The sequence below is a fragment of the Lacerta agilis genome, chromosome 14 (assembly GCF_009819535.1).
Source record: "Lacerta agilis isolate rLacAgi1 chromosome 14, rLacAgi1.pri, whole genome shotgun sequence".
Lineage (NCBI taxonomy): Eukaryota > Metazoa > Chordata > Lepidosauria > Squamata > Lacertidae > Lacerta > Lacerta agilis.
In genome coordinates, this window is record NC_046325.1 from 36,956,361 (window position 1) to 36,971,963 (window position 15,603).

The 15,603-nt window shown below is 44.7% G+C and overlaps 1 protein-coding gene across 3 annotated transcripts in view; it reads right to left on the reverse strand.

Annotated features, from left to right (window-relative positions):
• Positions 1-15,603, reverse strand: part of ZNF385C (zinc finger protein 385C) — a 139,182-nt gene that overhangs the window by 70,154 nt on the left and 53,425 nt on the right. For all 3 annotated transcript variants that reach the window (XM_033169713.1, XM_033169711.1, XM_033169712.1), the window contains exon 2: positions 13,151-13,405. In XM_033169713.1, the coding sequence (XP_033025604.1) occupies positions 13,151-13,403 (253 nt within the window). In that variant the 5' untranslated portion in view covers positions 13,404-13,405. The remainder of the gene's footprint in view (positions 1-13,150; positions 13,406-15,603) is intronic.

Consider the following 15,603-nt stretch of genomic DNA (forward strand, 5'->3'; position numbering starts at 1 on the left):
GTAGTTTGTTGAAGGTGCTAGGAATTGTAGCTCTGTGAGGAGTAAAGCACAGTTCCCAGGAATCCTGGGGTGGAAGGAGGAAATGTTTTTAAATATATAGAGTGTATGCAGCCTTAGTCTCTTGCCATCACTATTCACCTTGGTTCCTCAGACTATCTTCCTGAGAAACTTATGTCAGGACCAGGGATCTGCCCTATATCTTCCAATATAAAGATAGATGCAAATAATTTATTTAGCTATTCTGCAATCTCATTTTCCTCCTTTAGTGCACTTTCTATTCATTGGTGTCGAAAGGTCCAACCACCTCCCTGGATGGTATTTAAATAATATTTTGCTGGTGGTTTTAATGTTTTTAATGACGTGCTCCTCAATTTCTTTGTCTGTGTGCATCTCTTATTGTCTGCTTGCACAAAATAATTGTGAAAAAGCCACTCCTCCTATCCATTTTTTCCACCTCTTCCCCATAGCCCTCTTCATTTTCTATCAAGGTCTACCATCCCCTTCATTTTTTACAGCCTGAGAAAAAGTGACAAGATGAGAGCAGGACTTGAGCAGATCACCAGATTGTATATTGCACATGACTTCCAATCTGGGCATATAAAACAGCTCAGTCTTTGAGACTGAATGAAAAATGACAGCTTTGTACTTTACCCATAAGTCTCCGCTGCTCAGGGTTAGCCAATGGCTACGGCAATTTCTATCTTTAAAGATCTCTCCAAATATCCACTTGGGTTGTGAACTGAGGTGGAGGGGGGAATAAAAGCCCAGATCGTTCTACTTCACCCTGACCAACATGGGCCTACCATGTGTTAGCAAGGTAGAGACAAACTGGAAACACATTTTCATCTGAACATCTGGCACTACAAAAATTTTTATCCTATCAACTGTTCCAGAAGGTGAACTGGGATGGGGGCAGAAACTGAGCCCCCAAGGAAGTCAGAATTTGGGTCTATTCCTTCAGCACTTTCCTTAAGGCAGGTCTGCTACCCTTTGGCCCCCAAAATACTCAGGCTGGCACAGCATGGATAAAATATACTCACTTCATAAATTGGGAGGGCTATTTAATCCTACTGTGAACATAAATGCCCTTGTTAATGGATGAACAATTTGTAAAAATAAGAAAACGTTAACACTCAAGAGCCTCTGATGACCCAAATATACCTGAGGAAACTTAACTCTGGGGAATGACAGCAATAAACCCTATCTGAAATTAGACTATTCAAAGCTAGGAGTTCCGTTTTTCTAAGCTGGTTGTGTAAGTCATTTAGAGATGGCCACGTTCTATTGCAGATTTCATTACTGTTAATGCTATCAATGCGTCCAAGGAGCTTACAAGCTAAATTATATTTTATATTCATAAAATATAACAAGTTATTCCTTGTGGGTAAACAGAAACCAAAAACTAGTCATGCATACGAAGTATGTAAGGAAAGGCAATGATATCTACTGTGGGGTTCACCCTGAATATTTTGAAGCACAACGGTGGAGGTCTAAGAACATGTTATAGGTTATAGAATCATACAATTGTAGATGTGGTAGGGAAACCAAGGGTCATCTAGTCCAACCCCCTGCAATGGAGGAATGTCCAATGTCCTGACAGTGCAATGTCCCATACCTTTGCTAGCCACTCCTCTCAGGAAGGAGTTTATTTGGACTTGTGTGGTTGCTGCCAATCTCCCTCGTGTGTATGCCCATGTTTTGTGGATGAAGCATATAGCATCATCACATCGGTAAACTCATATCCCTTACATCTAGGGGCAGATACACTAACCATATCACTGTCACATTACACATTCATTTAACATTACCAAGCATGCGTGTGTGTGTGTGTGTGTGTGTGAGAGAGAGAGAGAGAGAGAGAGAGAGAGAGAGAGAGAGAAGCCACACATCCCTTCTGACATTAACCTAAACCCTTCCAAAAATAAACAAACACAAATGCTGTAATATGTTAAATGCAGTACAAACACACTCGTTCTCCAGATGTTGTCATGTTATCAGGAAACTCCTGCTGACAATTCAGATAGAAAGATGCTTGCTTGATAGGACAGGACACGCTGAGATTCTGTGAAAGTGAAAACTGGCAAAGTAGACCTCCTAGGACGCCTAGGGCTGGCCTATAGAGCGAGATGATCGCCGCAACCCCAGAGTTGTCCGCAACTGGACCTAACGGTCAGGCATACCTTTACCTTTTTTAGTCCTACTTCTGGTCATGCAGGAGGAGACAAGGGACGGGGTGGTGAGCCTGAGTCTTTGCTCGGGCTTGTGCACATGGTGCTAAACTATGGTTTAATGTTGCATGTGAATGCAGCAATATTATAGGAAAGGGTGAAATCTTCCGAGTGAGGGTTCTCTGATTACAAGATATTAATGGGCAAACAACAGGGAACGGTGATCTGCCAGGTCCTGTTTGTGTCTACCCAAAGTGACAGTGGGTCACTGCAGAGACGGAGAACAGAACCCGATGGATCTCAGTTTGACTCAGCAATGCAATTCTTACATTTCTCAGGACACACAAAAACCAAAAGAATCGCACCCCTATGACACAAAGAAGACAAGCATAACCTAAAGATTTCACACACATCACCTACTTTGATTTGAATCCCTGATCCTCCCACCCACCCCAAAATCCCTCCAATGCATAGATATTCATTTTCCCTCCAGAGATTCTGTGCTCGTCAGCTGCACCACACAGATATTTGAGGATAAATCTGCTTGCAGTTGAATGGATCAGCTGCTTCCCACGGCGTTTGCCCTTCTCCAAGTTTCAGAGGCTGTTCACTTCCTTGTCAAGCATGCAGTACAGTCTGATGCCATCTGAGACTGTTAGCATGTTAAATACGGTACAGTTCTAAACTTCTGTAGCATTTTAAAATAAACAATGACCTAACTACACTCCAAAAAATTCCTTTGCACGTGGAATCTTTTCCAACATTACACAAGCCCTAGCAAAGTGCTTGCTAGAAAGTGAATACCACCATTCAGTGTTTTTTTCCTGGGGGATGCAGCGGGATGTATACCCCTAAACATTTTGTGAATCTAAGTTTGGCCTCATTGGGGGGCAGTATTTCAATATGAATAGGAAAATGAGAGTACCCCTAAACATTTTTTAAAGAAAAAAAGCACTGCCACCATTACAGAATTTTGGACCCTAATTGTTAAGCTAAAGTGAGGATGCTTCTCAGCTCCTTGCTGATTCCTAATTTGGGAGCAGAGATGGAATACTAAAAGAAGGGTTAAACATATTGAGGATTGATTTAAAATACTACAATAGGTTGGTTTCATTTTTGTCTTAATTTAATTTTTGTTACTGCTTTAAATTGCCAATTGTTTCATACCTTCACAAACAGAAGCATTTATAATATACTGAAATGGATATAATATTGTTTGTACTGGCTATCTTTTCCCTTCAGGGAAAAGGGAGAAGCAGATGCCCACAATTCCACTTGCCATCATGCCACAGAGAACCCTCTGGCAAGAAGAAGCCCCAGCAGCAGGCCCCTCTTTGCACTGCAGTTTAGAAAAGAGAAGAAGCAACTCCAAACAGGCAGTGTCTTGTTCTGTAGAGAGATTTGCAAAAGATTAAGAAAGAGTAGAAGAAGCACCTGCAGTTTCTAAACTTCGCTGCACCTCCATGCAAACTGGACAAGACTCTGCCTCATCCTCAAGTTCTTTGATAAGCGCAGGGGACGTGGGGCAGCAGCGGTGGTTATTAAACAGGACAAGAAAAATCTGGAGGGATTCCTACTATATCTGACAGAGGGCTTGGGAGTAAGGTAGAGCTTTCTCAAACTCAGAACTTTCCAAACTGTGTGTCACGACACGTCAGTGTGTCGGCTGCGGTGTGCAAGTGTGTCATGTGAACGCTCTCCGTGCTCCTCCCAGGGCTGGAAAGGGGTTAGTTTAACCTCTGGCTTGCTAGTAAAATTGAATCACCGTGTCGCGAAATGATGCATGTCTAAAAAGTGTGTCACCAACGTGAAAAGTTTGGAAAGCTCTGCTCTAACTTGTGCAGCAGCTGGGAGAAGGTTAGAAAAAAGCAAGAGTCTGGGCTGGAGTGCACCAGGTTGGATAAAGCTGGTTTAGATACCACAGTGTCAGGATGTGTCTCACTTCCTTCAAACTTAACTGGTATCAGGATACTGAATCAATGAAAAGCTCAGAAGAATTAAATGCAGCCCCAATGAATAATCTGCAAAAATGTCACTGGACAGTCAGTCATCTGTTTGGCAGGTTGTATGGGATGAGCATCAATATCTGGTTCTAAAAGTGGATCAGGCTATAATTTGCTATTGGTTTATGTAGCTGAGTTAAACTCCTTTACATGCAGACCCTTAATGCATATTTAACTTACTTCATGTATTTCACCTCATGTTTTATTTATCATCATGGAAATTTGACAACTGCTACAAATGATGAAAAAAGAAAACAAAAAGTTCAAAGTTGGTGGATAGAACTAAACATTCATTTTTCCTCCTAATGCTTTGGGTACTACATAATTCTCACTTTTGATCCTCTAAACATTGGGGGGGAAAGCAGTCAGGAAAATAAGTTTTTTGTGTATATAGATCTACTCCCAAACAAAAAAGAAGAAGAAAGAAAGAAAAAGCAAGAGTAGCTCATTGTGTTAGAGCATGGTGCTGATAACACTAAGGTTGCAGGTTCAAACCCCATGCGGGACAGCTGCATATTCCTGCATTGCAGGGGGTTGGACTAGATGATCCTCAGGGTCCCTCAAACTCTACAATTCTATGTGATTCTATTATCTTTCTTACCTGCTCTAAATTCTGGAACAAACAAGAGAAGCCCCTTCCTTTACCTTGAATGGCCACAAGGACAAATAGGCGCTTGACTAGTAAGCCAAACTGATATCTGGGGACCCCCGAAAAGAAGAGATGTTGTTTTCTCTTCTAGAAGGGATGGGAACTTGTGTGCTGTTCTTGATAGGATTTTAATCTCATACTGTTGTACTGATCCCCCATAGATAGCTTTGGCACCGAGGGCGTTGCATTTCAGTTTATTTTTAAGGATATAGTCGCATTGGGGTGCTATGTGCAAACAGCCAAAACAGCAGCAGCAGCAGCAGCAGAGTAACAACAGCAACAAATATGTCGAAAAAGGAAAGATCCATACATGTAGAAAGGGATTACAGACGTTGGCTACATACACACCATATGTTTAAAGCACATTCCCCCCGTGCCCCCTCCCAAATCCTGGGAACCACAGTCTACCCTCCACTGAGCTACAATTCCCAGCACCCTTAACAAACTACAGCTCCCAGGACTATTGGGGGACGGGACGGGACATGCTTTAAATGTACGTCATGTCTGCAGCCTTTACGCCTGGCATGCTTTCAGGCTTCTGATGACTGAGGTGAAAAGGGATCTCCTTTTGGCAATTTTTCATGGATCCCTCCGAAAGAGAGTGAGAGTGCTCATGAGGTCAGTTGCCCTGGTAGAGCACACACATCCCGAACGTTGAGGCAACCAGTCGCACGGGTTCTGTTATATGGTGCCAAGCTGCAGCTTAAAAAGCTGCTGTAGCACTCAGTGTTGCAAGACAGAGAATAGTGGCCTACCTTCCTTGGCAGCACTACAACTTTGTTTGCCATCAGTGGTTTGGTGCTCTGATGCCTACATGATTTCTGATTGGCTGGGATGACTCAAACAGGGATGACATGCAGGGGGTGTGTGACACTGATGTAATGGCTCAGTTACTGGTGGGGGGGGGGGAGGAGAGAGAGAGGAAAGAACTGGGAGATTTGAGGGGAAGTTCAAGGGCAAAAATTTGACATACCCCCAGAATTGGATTTCGAACTTTCTGAGCGAACCAAACGCAGTGCGCAATGATGACTGTTTCACTATGAAAAGGCACAAAGCTCAAAACACCCAAAATAAATAAAGGGAGAGGCCAGCTAGCTGCCTTGATTTCGGAAGCTGATTTAGAAATGGGAGTTTCTGCTCATGTTGGTTTTCATCAGAATTCTCCAGCTTCCCCTCCCACCACACCATACATATATATATATAAAACGCCAGCAAGGGTTGGGGGGGGCAGGCAGGGAGGAGATAACAATATTTTTTTTGCCTAGGGCAGTAACATGGCCTGAACTAGACCTGGCTTGATATGAGGCTTTTTTGGGGTGGGGGGAGACATTGTAATTTATTCTTGTCGCCACCAGAGCATTTCCCAACACACTTTCAGAGCTATCCTGTCCCCTGGAACAACGGTAGCCCACCTTGGAGGAAAAGGTAACTTTCACCAACGGCTTTTGTTTGACCATCTCCAATCCATCACTCTGCTCGCAAAAAACTGCCACAGTCCCATTTTTGCACTCCCCCCCCTCCGAAAAAAAACCCTTTATCTAGCTGAACCTGTCAGCTGGCATTATAATCACGGATGTGCTCAGCCATCACAGGCAAATGAGCCCCCCCAGCGTCCCTTGCAGCCCAGCTGTACCCTTTGCTGTTTGTGCCAAAAACTCTCCCTCTGCCACAATGCAAAATGAAATTGCTTGCCCCCCCTCCCCCCACGCTAAAATAAGTGCAGGAAATCAGCAAATAATTTTCAAAATCATGTGCTGATAATTTCCTGCTCTTATTTTGGTGCAGAGGAGGAGGAGGAGGAGGAGGAGGAGGAGGAGGAGACTGAGCAGAGAGCAGAGGGCTAAGCAGAGCAAAGCCAATGCAAGAATTGCTTTCCTCCTCCGAAGTAAAGGCAAATGGAATTATTTGGCACGTTCAGATCTTTCCCTTGGTTCTGTTCTGGACTTTGGCTACCACAGAAATGACATTATCCCCAAACAAAGAAAAATTAAAAAGGGAAAGGAATACAGTGGTACCTCGGGTTACGGACGCTTCAGGTTACAGACACTTCAGGATACAGACTCTGCTCACCCAGAAATAGTACCTCGGGCTAAGAACTTTGCTTCAGGATGAGAACAGAAATTGCATGACGGCAGCGCGGCGACAGCGGGAGGCCCCATTAGTTAAAGTGGTACCTCAGGTTAAGAACGGACCTCCAGAACGAATTAAGTTCTTAACCCGAGGTATCACTGTACAGGCAACTCTCACATTATGGGGGAGTTAATGTTCCAGGGATCGCACCTAAAGTCAAAACTATGTATGGTAAAAACAAAACAAAACATTGAGTTTAATGGCAGATGGGATTGTCGAAGTCTTCCCCCCCCCCCCAGACACCTGTCCCCAGCTTTTGATTTTTTAAATAATTATTTAATTGCCAAGCGCATATAGCCGGATGTGTGCAAGTTAAATGCACTTAAGCTGTGAGTTAAGGATGCCGAACCAGGTGGGGAAATGGCATTTAGTCCTTGGAAGGACTAAGCTGAGTCAAGCAAGCTGAAATCCTAGCCCCACTCTGGCAAAAGCACACGGAACTGGGGAACTCTCATCCCCCCAGTAACGTCTAGCCAAAGATGCATGTGGGACATGACACCGTCTCACTCAAGAGCTCCCCTGACCCCTGCCAGCACCAGCCAATGAAGCTGAACAAGGGCAGGGAAAGCTCTGAGCACAATATCACATCGCATTAGGCACTGTCTCTTAATAGATGTTACTGGGTGATGCAGGTCAGAGATGCAGCTTGGTGGAAGCGGCATGTCCCTGTAATGACGTCTGGCTTGCACTGAAAGTAGACATTACAAAAATCATGTGACTAACCAAGAGTGGCAGCCCCATGGCTCCTCCTTCTCTCTCACCCCCCCCCCCCCACCCACCCAGCATTTACTAAAAATGTGACATTCCCTGCTTTCACAAGTGACAGTCAATAAAGCACCGAGGAGGCAAGGAAACCGGCAATGCAGTGATGTCATATTTTGGTTCGCCACACTTTGTGGGGACTGAATTCAGAGGTCGTGAGGAGGAGGAGTTGCAGGGCTGCTGCTTTCAGTTGTGGCCGTGTGATTTCCAGCCTGGGAGAGGTGGGAAAAAGTTACCTAGAGAAAACCCACTTCTGAATAAATAACGGGTCTGATTAATTCAGCACCATTTTTTTTTTTTAAAAAAAGCAGATGGCCAAATGCAAAATAAAGGTTGTTCAGGCCTTGCAAAGCATCGCTGCAATAGACGGCAGTGTAGACAAGCCCTAAGGAGAACGTCCTTCCTGCCCCCCAAATGTTACACTGCGGACTTGATCAGATGCAAACTGACAGGGCCCAAGGCAAGGCTGATTGGGGAGCTCAAGCTGAGGTGGCTGTGGATGTTTGCTGACTTTTTGGGGCCACGGATTGAGGAGGGCAGATTGAGAAGCAATGGGGAGAGAAATGACAAAAATCATGAACACAAGCTGAAATTGTGGCACCTTGCACCTCAGCAACACCTGTATCAACAAGTCACAGAAAGACCATTTATGAATTAAAGAACTGTAATCCATAATCAGGCTGGATCAGAAATTGGGCTGGCCCAATTTCATGGTGCAATTTCCAGGTGCCTAAACATCAGAAAGAGAGGGAATTTTTATATTATTTGAAAACATTAATCCTCATGGATACTGCCCTAATGTAAACAAGTTCTATACAGCAAAGATCCCCTACAACTTTGATTAGAAACCTTCTCCTTGTGACTTCTGTTTTTGCTGTTTTCTAATCAGTGCAGCCTAGTATTACTGATTAAAGTGTCCTTTAATCGCCCTGTAAATAGCCAGTTCCTGTTCCCTGGGAGCAGAAAGATTTTTGTTATTGGGTTCCTTTTTATATATATAAAATTGGCCTGATTTATCAAAAAAATAAAATAAATGGAAAACAACAAGGAAAACAGCAAAAGAAAATATATGGAAAACAACAACAGAAAATAAATGGAAAACAACAACTCAGTAATTAAAATCCATTCCCTGCAGAGAACATAAATTGACTAATTATGTGGCAAACAGTAATTAGTTTAGATGGGCTGTACTAAACAGGAAGCAATTGGAGGCAGCGGAAATTATTCCTTCTAGAGAAGGAATCTTCTAATTAAAGACACAATAATCATGAAACAGCTCTATATCTAATCTGCACTGGCCAGACTGGTGCTCCAACCAGGAAGGAAAACCTGGAACACAATGGGTTTCTAATTATGTTTAATGGATTCTCCCTAAAGTGTGGGTAAGATGGTAACTATAGACTAAAAGGCAAGCCTGGAAGCACACACCCCCCCCCCCCCCAAAATAGAAGCAGCTTCTAGTACTATGCCTTCATTTACAAAAAATGAGAGCCTTTCTTCCCATTCAGTCTAAATTTCTGCTGCCACTTAATGTGGCAATAACCCATTCTATCAGCACTATAGTGTAAAGAAAGTAGCTTGAGAAGTATTGCTATAAAAAACATGCTTTCCCAGTCAACCACCCCTTCCACCAAATCCTGTTAGAAATGGGGGGAGAAAGCGAGCTATGCACAACCCACAAGTTCTGCAACTAGCCTCAGATACCCTGGAAAAAAAGAGTTCCTGTGATCCCTTTAGTAGCAGCCACATCAAGGTGCTTAAAGCAGACATGCTGGTGAGCAAGTCTGGCTGTGCTGTGTATGGCTCTGCTGCCCCCTCCAGAATTCACACGGATACTGGAAAACTGTGGGGAAATGCAAGGAATGCTTCCAAGAATGCAGCTTCTCTACTGCAACTGATTCCCATGTTATGCTGCGGTCCAGGTACAGGTAGATCATGCAGGATGGCTGCCAGTGCAGAGAAACAGCTGAGATGAGGAACTGTTGCTGTTTGTTATTCCATACCACCCTTCAATCAAACATCAAAAACACAAACATACATACCATAGTAACAAACAAAAACAATAACACATACACACAGTTTAAAAGGCCATCATGGATTGTTTAATTAGCCAAAGGCCTGGTAGAAGAGGAATGTTTTGTCTGGTGCTTAAAGATATGAGTCTCCCTTTGGAGAGCATCCCACAGGCAGGAAGCCACTGCAGAAAAGGCCCTGCTCTCATGTTGCCACCTTCCAGACCCCTCAAGGAGGAGGCATGAGGAAGGATGATTGAAGGGTCCGGGCCAGTTCGCATGAGGAGAAGCAGTCCTTGAGGTATTGCAGTCCTGAGCAGTTTAAGGCTTTATAGGTCAAAACCAGCGCTTTGAATTGGGCCCGGAAATTAATTAGCAGCCAGTGCACTCAGGCCAGGATTGGCGTTATATGCGCAAACCGTACTGTCCCAGTGGCCGCTGAATTCAGCACCAGTTGAAGTTTCTGAACTTTTCAGACCAAGAGTAGGTAGGTTCAACTAAGTCTGGCCCAAAGACCGTACGTTTTGATTGGAATACCTTTAAAAATGCCCACGGTTAAGAAAATGGGGTTCATTGGGAAAAAGTAGATGTGCCAAAAGTGATGGGTTGACATATCAAAAGTGATGGGTTGGACATTAAATCTACTAAATCACTGGATGAAGAACAGGGAAGAGAAGAGGAAAAGGTGTTAAAATCTATCATTTGGCACGCGAATAAAATTCAGTTCTAGGAGCAATGAATTAGATTAAATGAATGAATGGTTAAGGAACACATGGAGTGTTCACGGTGAGCTAAATAAATAGAGAGGTTGTTTATTTATTAATATAAACAGTGCCGGCTCCAGGTTCTATCTAGAGGGCTGTTGGGAAAGAGGCCCTCATTGGGACCATCTCTTTGAGTGGCCCCTCACTGATGTCCCCATTGCCCATTCAGCTACCCAGTGGGAGAGCAGGGGAAGTGAAGGATGATGCTCTGCCTCTCCATTGTTGTTACTTATTGCAGGCACAAAGAGGGCCAGTGAACAGGTAAGTGACAGCTCATGGAAAAAGCAGTGGAGCCTGGAGGCCAGGATGTGTGTGAACAGGAGTTGCCCTGCAGAGATGTGGGCCTCAGCAGGTACCTCTGATGCTAGCCGTGTAATGTAAAAGGAAGACTACAGTAAGGACTATAATTGGATATGAATGGTTTAAAATGTTTTGGATTGCAATTCTGTAACTGGTGAACATAAATCTAAATATGGGGTTGTTGCTGTTTGAAAGAGAAAGAAAGTGAGGATTATTTAAGGAAGGGGGAAAGATGGCAGGGAATATACAAACATACGAAATTTAAACAGTGCTCAGGTACAGCAGTTAACAAAATGGGATCGGCACCGAGTCGACTGCAACAGCTGTCCTATAAGCTCCAACTGGGATCTACTCAAAAGAAGCAACACTGACCCACTTACTAAATTCCCCCCACCCCAGGCTGAAAGCAGCCTGGTGATACTCATTGCTTACAAGTTACCAAGGTGTATAAACAGCAAATCATATTCATTCCCTCCAACTCACAGCAGAATGTGTAGCATTTTTATGAGCTGCTTTGACACCCCTGTTGAGAAAGATGCCAGGCAAGCAAAAGCAAGCAAGCACGCTACCCCCAAGCTCAGCTTTGCCTTTTCTAAATTCATGCTCAGAGAAGTTGGCAAAGATGAGTAGCAATGCGGCTGATGGTGCCGTTTTTTAAATCAACATCAGAAGCCAAACGAGAGTGGTGATGCGGTAGTGATCGCACCAGCATCTGGAGCATGTTTCTGGCCCCTGCTTCTTCCTCTTCCTCTTTATAATTTTGATTTCTCCGTGAACTGGCTCCATGCAACTACATGTTCCATTCAAAGGGGCAATAATGCACAGTTCACTCCATGTGTTTACTCAGAAGTAAGTCTAATGGGATTTGCACTTATGGTATATAAAGTGGGTATAAGGCGAAGTGTGAGATAATTTATAATTTAATGAACAAAAACAACTAATGAGAAAGAAAGGCCTTCATTTTAAAATTATGTTTCTCCTCATGATCCTTGAAAGCCAAAGTAGGCTCAAGAAGATTTGCCATTTTCATCACTGATTAATCTACTAATGACTTAACAAAAAGACAGGTCCCTGTCCCGAGCAGCAAACAATCTAAAATTTTGAATGAGGAAGTAAAAGAGGGACGGGAGGCAGACTGAGGTGAGTGCAAAGAGGGAAATAATATACAAATGCTTTTGTTAGGCTTGGGGTACTTCCAAATGGCCTATTTATTGAGCATTAATCCTAATTTCTTAAGGTATTTAGTTAACATTCCAATTTGTTTGCGGGGAGGTTAGCTGATCATCACGCTAAAATCAAGTGTTATCCCACACTCTCCGGGGCATTTTCTCTTCACTTTTCTTACTGTGAAAAATCTGACCTTTGGGGGAAAGCAAGTTTGTTTCACAAGATCTCCCAAATCAACAATAATTGTGCAATCTGAATTTTCAGGTATGTTACTGGAACTTACCCCAAATTAGAAGAAGGGTCCTCAGTTTCAGGAAGAGGATAAGAACATAATGGGTTACGCCAATGGAAAAGGTGAGTTTTGAGATGGGAAATGAAAGGGAAATGGTATGCCCGGAGGGTGTTCCAGGCATAAGGATAGCGCCAGCTCTTCCATGAGGCAAGGCGAAGTGACTGCCTCAGGCGGCAGGGTCCACCCGGGGCAGGAGATCCTGATGCTGATCTTTCTTTCCCTGCTCCCTTGTTCCTGATATAGATCTTCCCTGACCCCTTTTACCTTGGCAGGGAGAGACGCCGTTTTGAGGTCTACCCCAGGCCGGCCCTGCCTATGGTGCAACAAGACAATAAGAAATATTTGGGCAGCAGAGAGTGATAACTACTGTTGTATGGGTCGAGGGAGACACCTGTTATCATACAGATTGCCCCTCACAGGGGTTGCCTTAAGGAAATACTGCAGTTGTGGCGGAGTTTTCGATGGCAATCACAGTTCAGACTCTCTATCACACTTGCCGGAGGATGCGTGTGTAGATGGCGGGGTGCCTTAGGTAAAGGACACCTGGACAGTTAAGTCCAGTCAAAGGTGACCATGGGGTTGCAGCGCTCATCTCACTTTCAGGCCGAGGGATCTGGCGTTTGTCCACAGACAGCTTTCTGGGTCCTGTGGCCAGCAGGACTAAACCGTGACGAGTGCCAGAACGCACGGAAATGCTGTTTACCTTCCCGCCACAGCGGTACCTATTTATCTACTTGCACTGGTGTGCTTTCGAACTGCTGGGCTGGCAGGAGCTGAGGAGACAGAGCAACGGGAGCTCACTCCGTCATGGGGAATCGAACCGCCGACCTTCCGATCGGCAAGCCCGAAAGGCTCAGTGGTTTAGACCACAGCAAACACCTGCGTCCCAAGGGGGTGCCTTACCTTGGCGTGGCAGCGCTTTGCCTTTGCTGAGCTGCTTGAGGCGCTTCTGGTGAGACTTGCCATTGTAGTGGATCTGGGCCTGTACTGCTGAATTGAGCTGGATATTGCACACCTCACAGAGCGTGAACGACGGGTGCTTCTTCTCCCTTTTTGTGCGCTGCTCTGGTGCGCACCCTATACCAGAGTTCTCTGTGAGGGTCCCAAAGATGCTGCTCCTCCCTGGGGAGTGGGGTGGGCTCAGGGGCCGCTTCATCCCTGTGGGGGGAGGGAGAAAAAGAATTAAGATAGGTACTGGAATTTGCCTGATGAGAGACACTCAGTGGATTTGGGGAGCAAAGGTCTTCCCCATCCATCTGTGCTGGTGATCTAGCTACAAAACCATCAAGCAGTACATAGAAGAATCCTCTAGATGGAGTTAACTGCCTTCGCTTTTGCCTACAATACAGCTTAATTCAGCTGAAATCACTGCTAGGTAGAACTGCGAGCATTACAGCATCTTTATTTCACTGGTCTCCTCAGCACTCCCTCTTTGCTACATGGTGGAACTTCGAGGCAGCCTTTACAGGTCTATTTTTCTCTGGAGAGGAAAACACTAGAGACATCAGATCATCTGACTTTGCAACGACCCGTTCCTTGGCAACTCCAAATGTTGTCTAAAGCCTGAATTTACACAGTGTCATTCCAGGGTTAAGTGAGTTTGAAACAGACCCGCTTTGGGTTCCTGGATGTGTTCAAAGGGCAATTCAGAGGTTTTAGCGATGCACACGGGGAAAGAGAGAGTTACTCCTCTTTCATTCCACAGTATGTGACAATACAAAACAATTGCAAGGCGATTATCTCCAGAAAGGAGTTCACGCTCGCCTAGAGGAATAGCAAATCAGTAAAGGGTTGTGGCTGAAACACCCTGAAAGGCACAGGAAGTTTCATGTTGACAGCCAGTGAAGCATACTGTAATGGTAACAAACAGGACCTGAGCACGGGTTCTAATCCCACCAATGCCCCTCCCATTTGAAATACGAAGATAGAAGTTGCCTGCCTTACAAGAGTGCTGTAAGAAGTACTGCAGTTACGCAAACAGCCTTAAAAAGCCTTTAAATGTACCATATAAACACTAAGTATTACCGGTATTTGTATTGTGCCTTCAATGGATCATGACTGAATACAGAAGGTAGGAATGATCATAGGATTCACCCTTTTTATTCTTGTTGTTAAACACTTTTCATATTTTTATGTTTTATTTCATATTTATTTGATGGTATTTCATATTTTACATTTTAAAATATTCTGTAAGTTCCCTTTGAGATGTAGAAAGCGAAGAACAAATATAAGATTTAAGTGGTTTCCAAACTACCCCCCCCCCCGAAAAACGCTAAGGCTCTTTGCGAACCGTGTAACTATTTTTCTGCCTATTGTAGCAATTCTAACGTTCTGTGCTAGATGCTGTATGAGCTTTAATTGCATTTTTATTGCTTCGTTTATTTCTTATATATTGTATTCATCGTATTAAAATTTGCATCCCATAAGACAATAAAATACAATAAATAAAAGAAGCCAAAAAATACAATCAACAGTTATTGCGATGGATGTGCCATCTCCTGTCTTCAAACAAAAATCCACAGGTAGGCCATGGCAGGGGTGGAGCAAGGGAAGTGGGGGGGGTGGGCTGCCCCGGGTACCGCCCGGGGGGGTGACAGGGGGTGGCGCTCCGCCCCTGCGATCGGCGGCAGCGGCACACGGCAACTTTTAAAGCTGCAGCGCGTGAACAGCAGCACAGCGTCTGTGCTGTTGTTCGCACGCTGCGGCCTTAAAACTTGCCATGCCACCGCACGGAAGGGGTGCCGGCTGCTTGCGCCTGCCATCTTGGGTGGACATGCACAGTCCACCCAATATGGTGGGCGCAAGCAGCCGGCACCCCTTCCGACCGTGCGGCCTTAAAACTTGCTGTGCCTGGGATGCTGCGCGCACTGTGACGTCACGCTGTGCGTGCTAGGGAGCGGCGCCCCGCCCCCAGGGGGGTGCCCCCGCTTTGACACCCTGGGCGGCAAAGCTGCTCCCTACGCCCCTGGGCTATGGACCAGCTGAATGAAGCTTGAGGGCCACTGGTGGCGCACAAACCTGTTTGGGAACCCTTGGAATAAACAATAAATATTTAAAAATAATACTGATATTTTCCCTTCAAACTAAAGTCTGTTCCATACATTATACGTCAGCAAGCCCAGGACTAACACTAACACTGAATGGATAATCAACTGGGTGGAACCGGCTGATTTTGCTTAGTGGATTTTTGTCGGAAAGCAGAATTCAGTCGTAGCACTCTGCCACACAGCATCTAGTTACTGAAACCAGTTTGGGATTAGAGGGTGGGATGCTAGCCACATGACCCGGAAAGCTGTCTGTGGACAAACAACGGCTCCTTCGGCCTGAAAGCAAGATGAGCGCTGCAACTTTTTTTT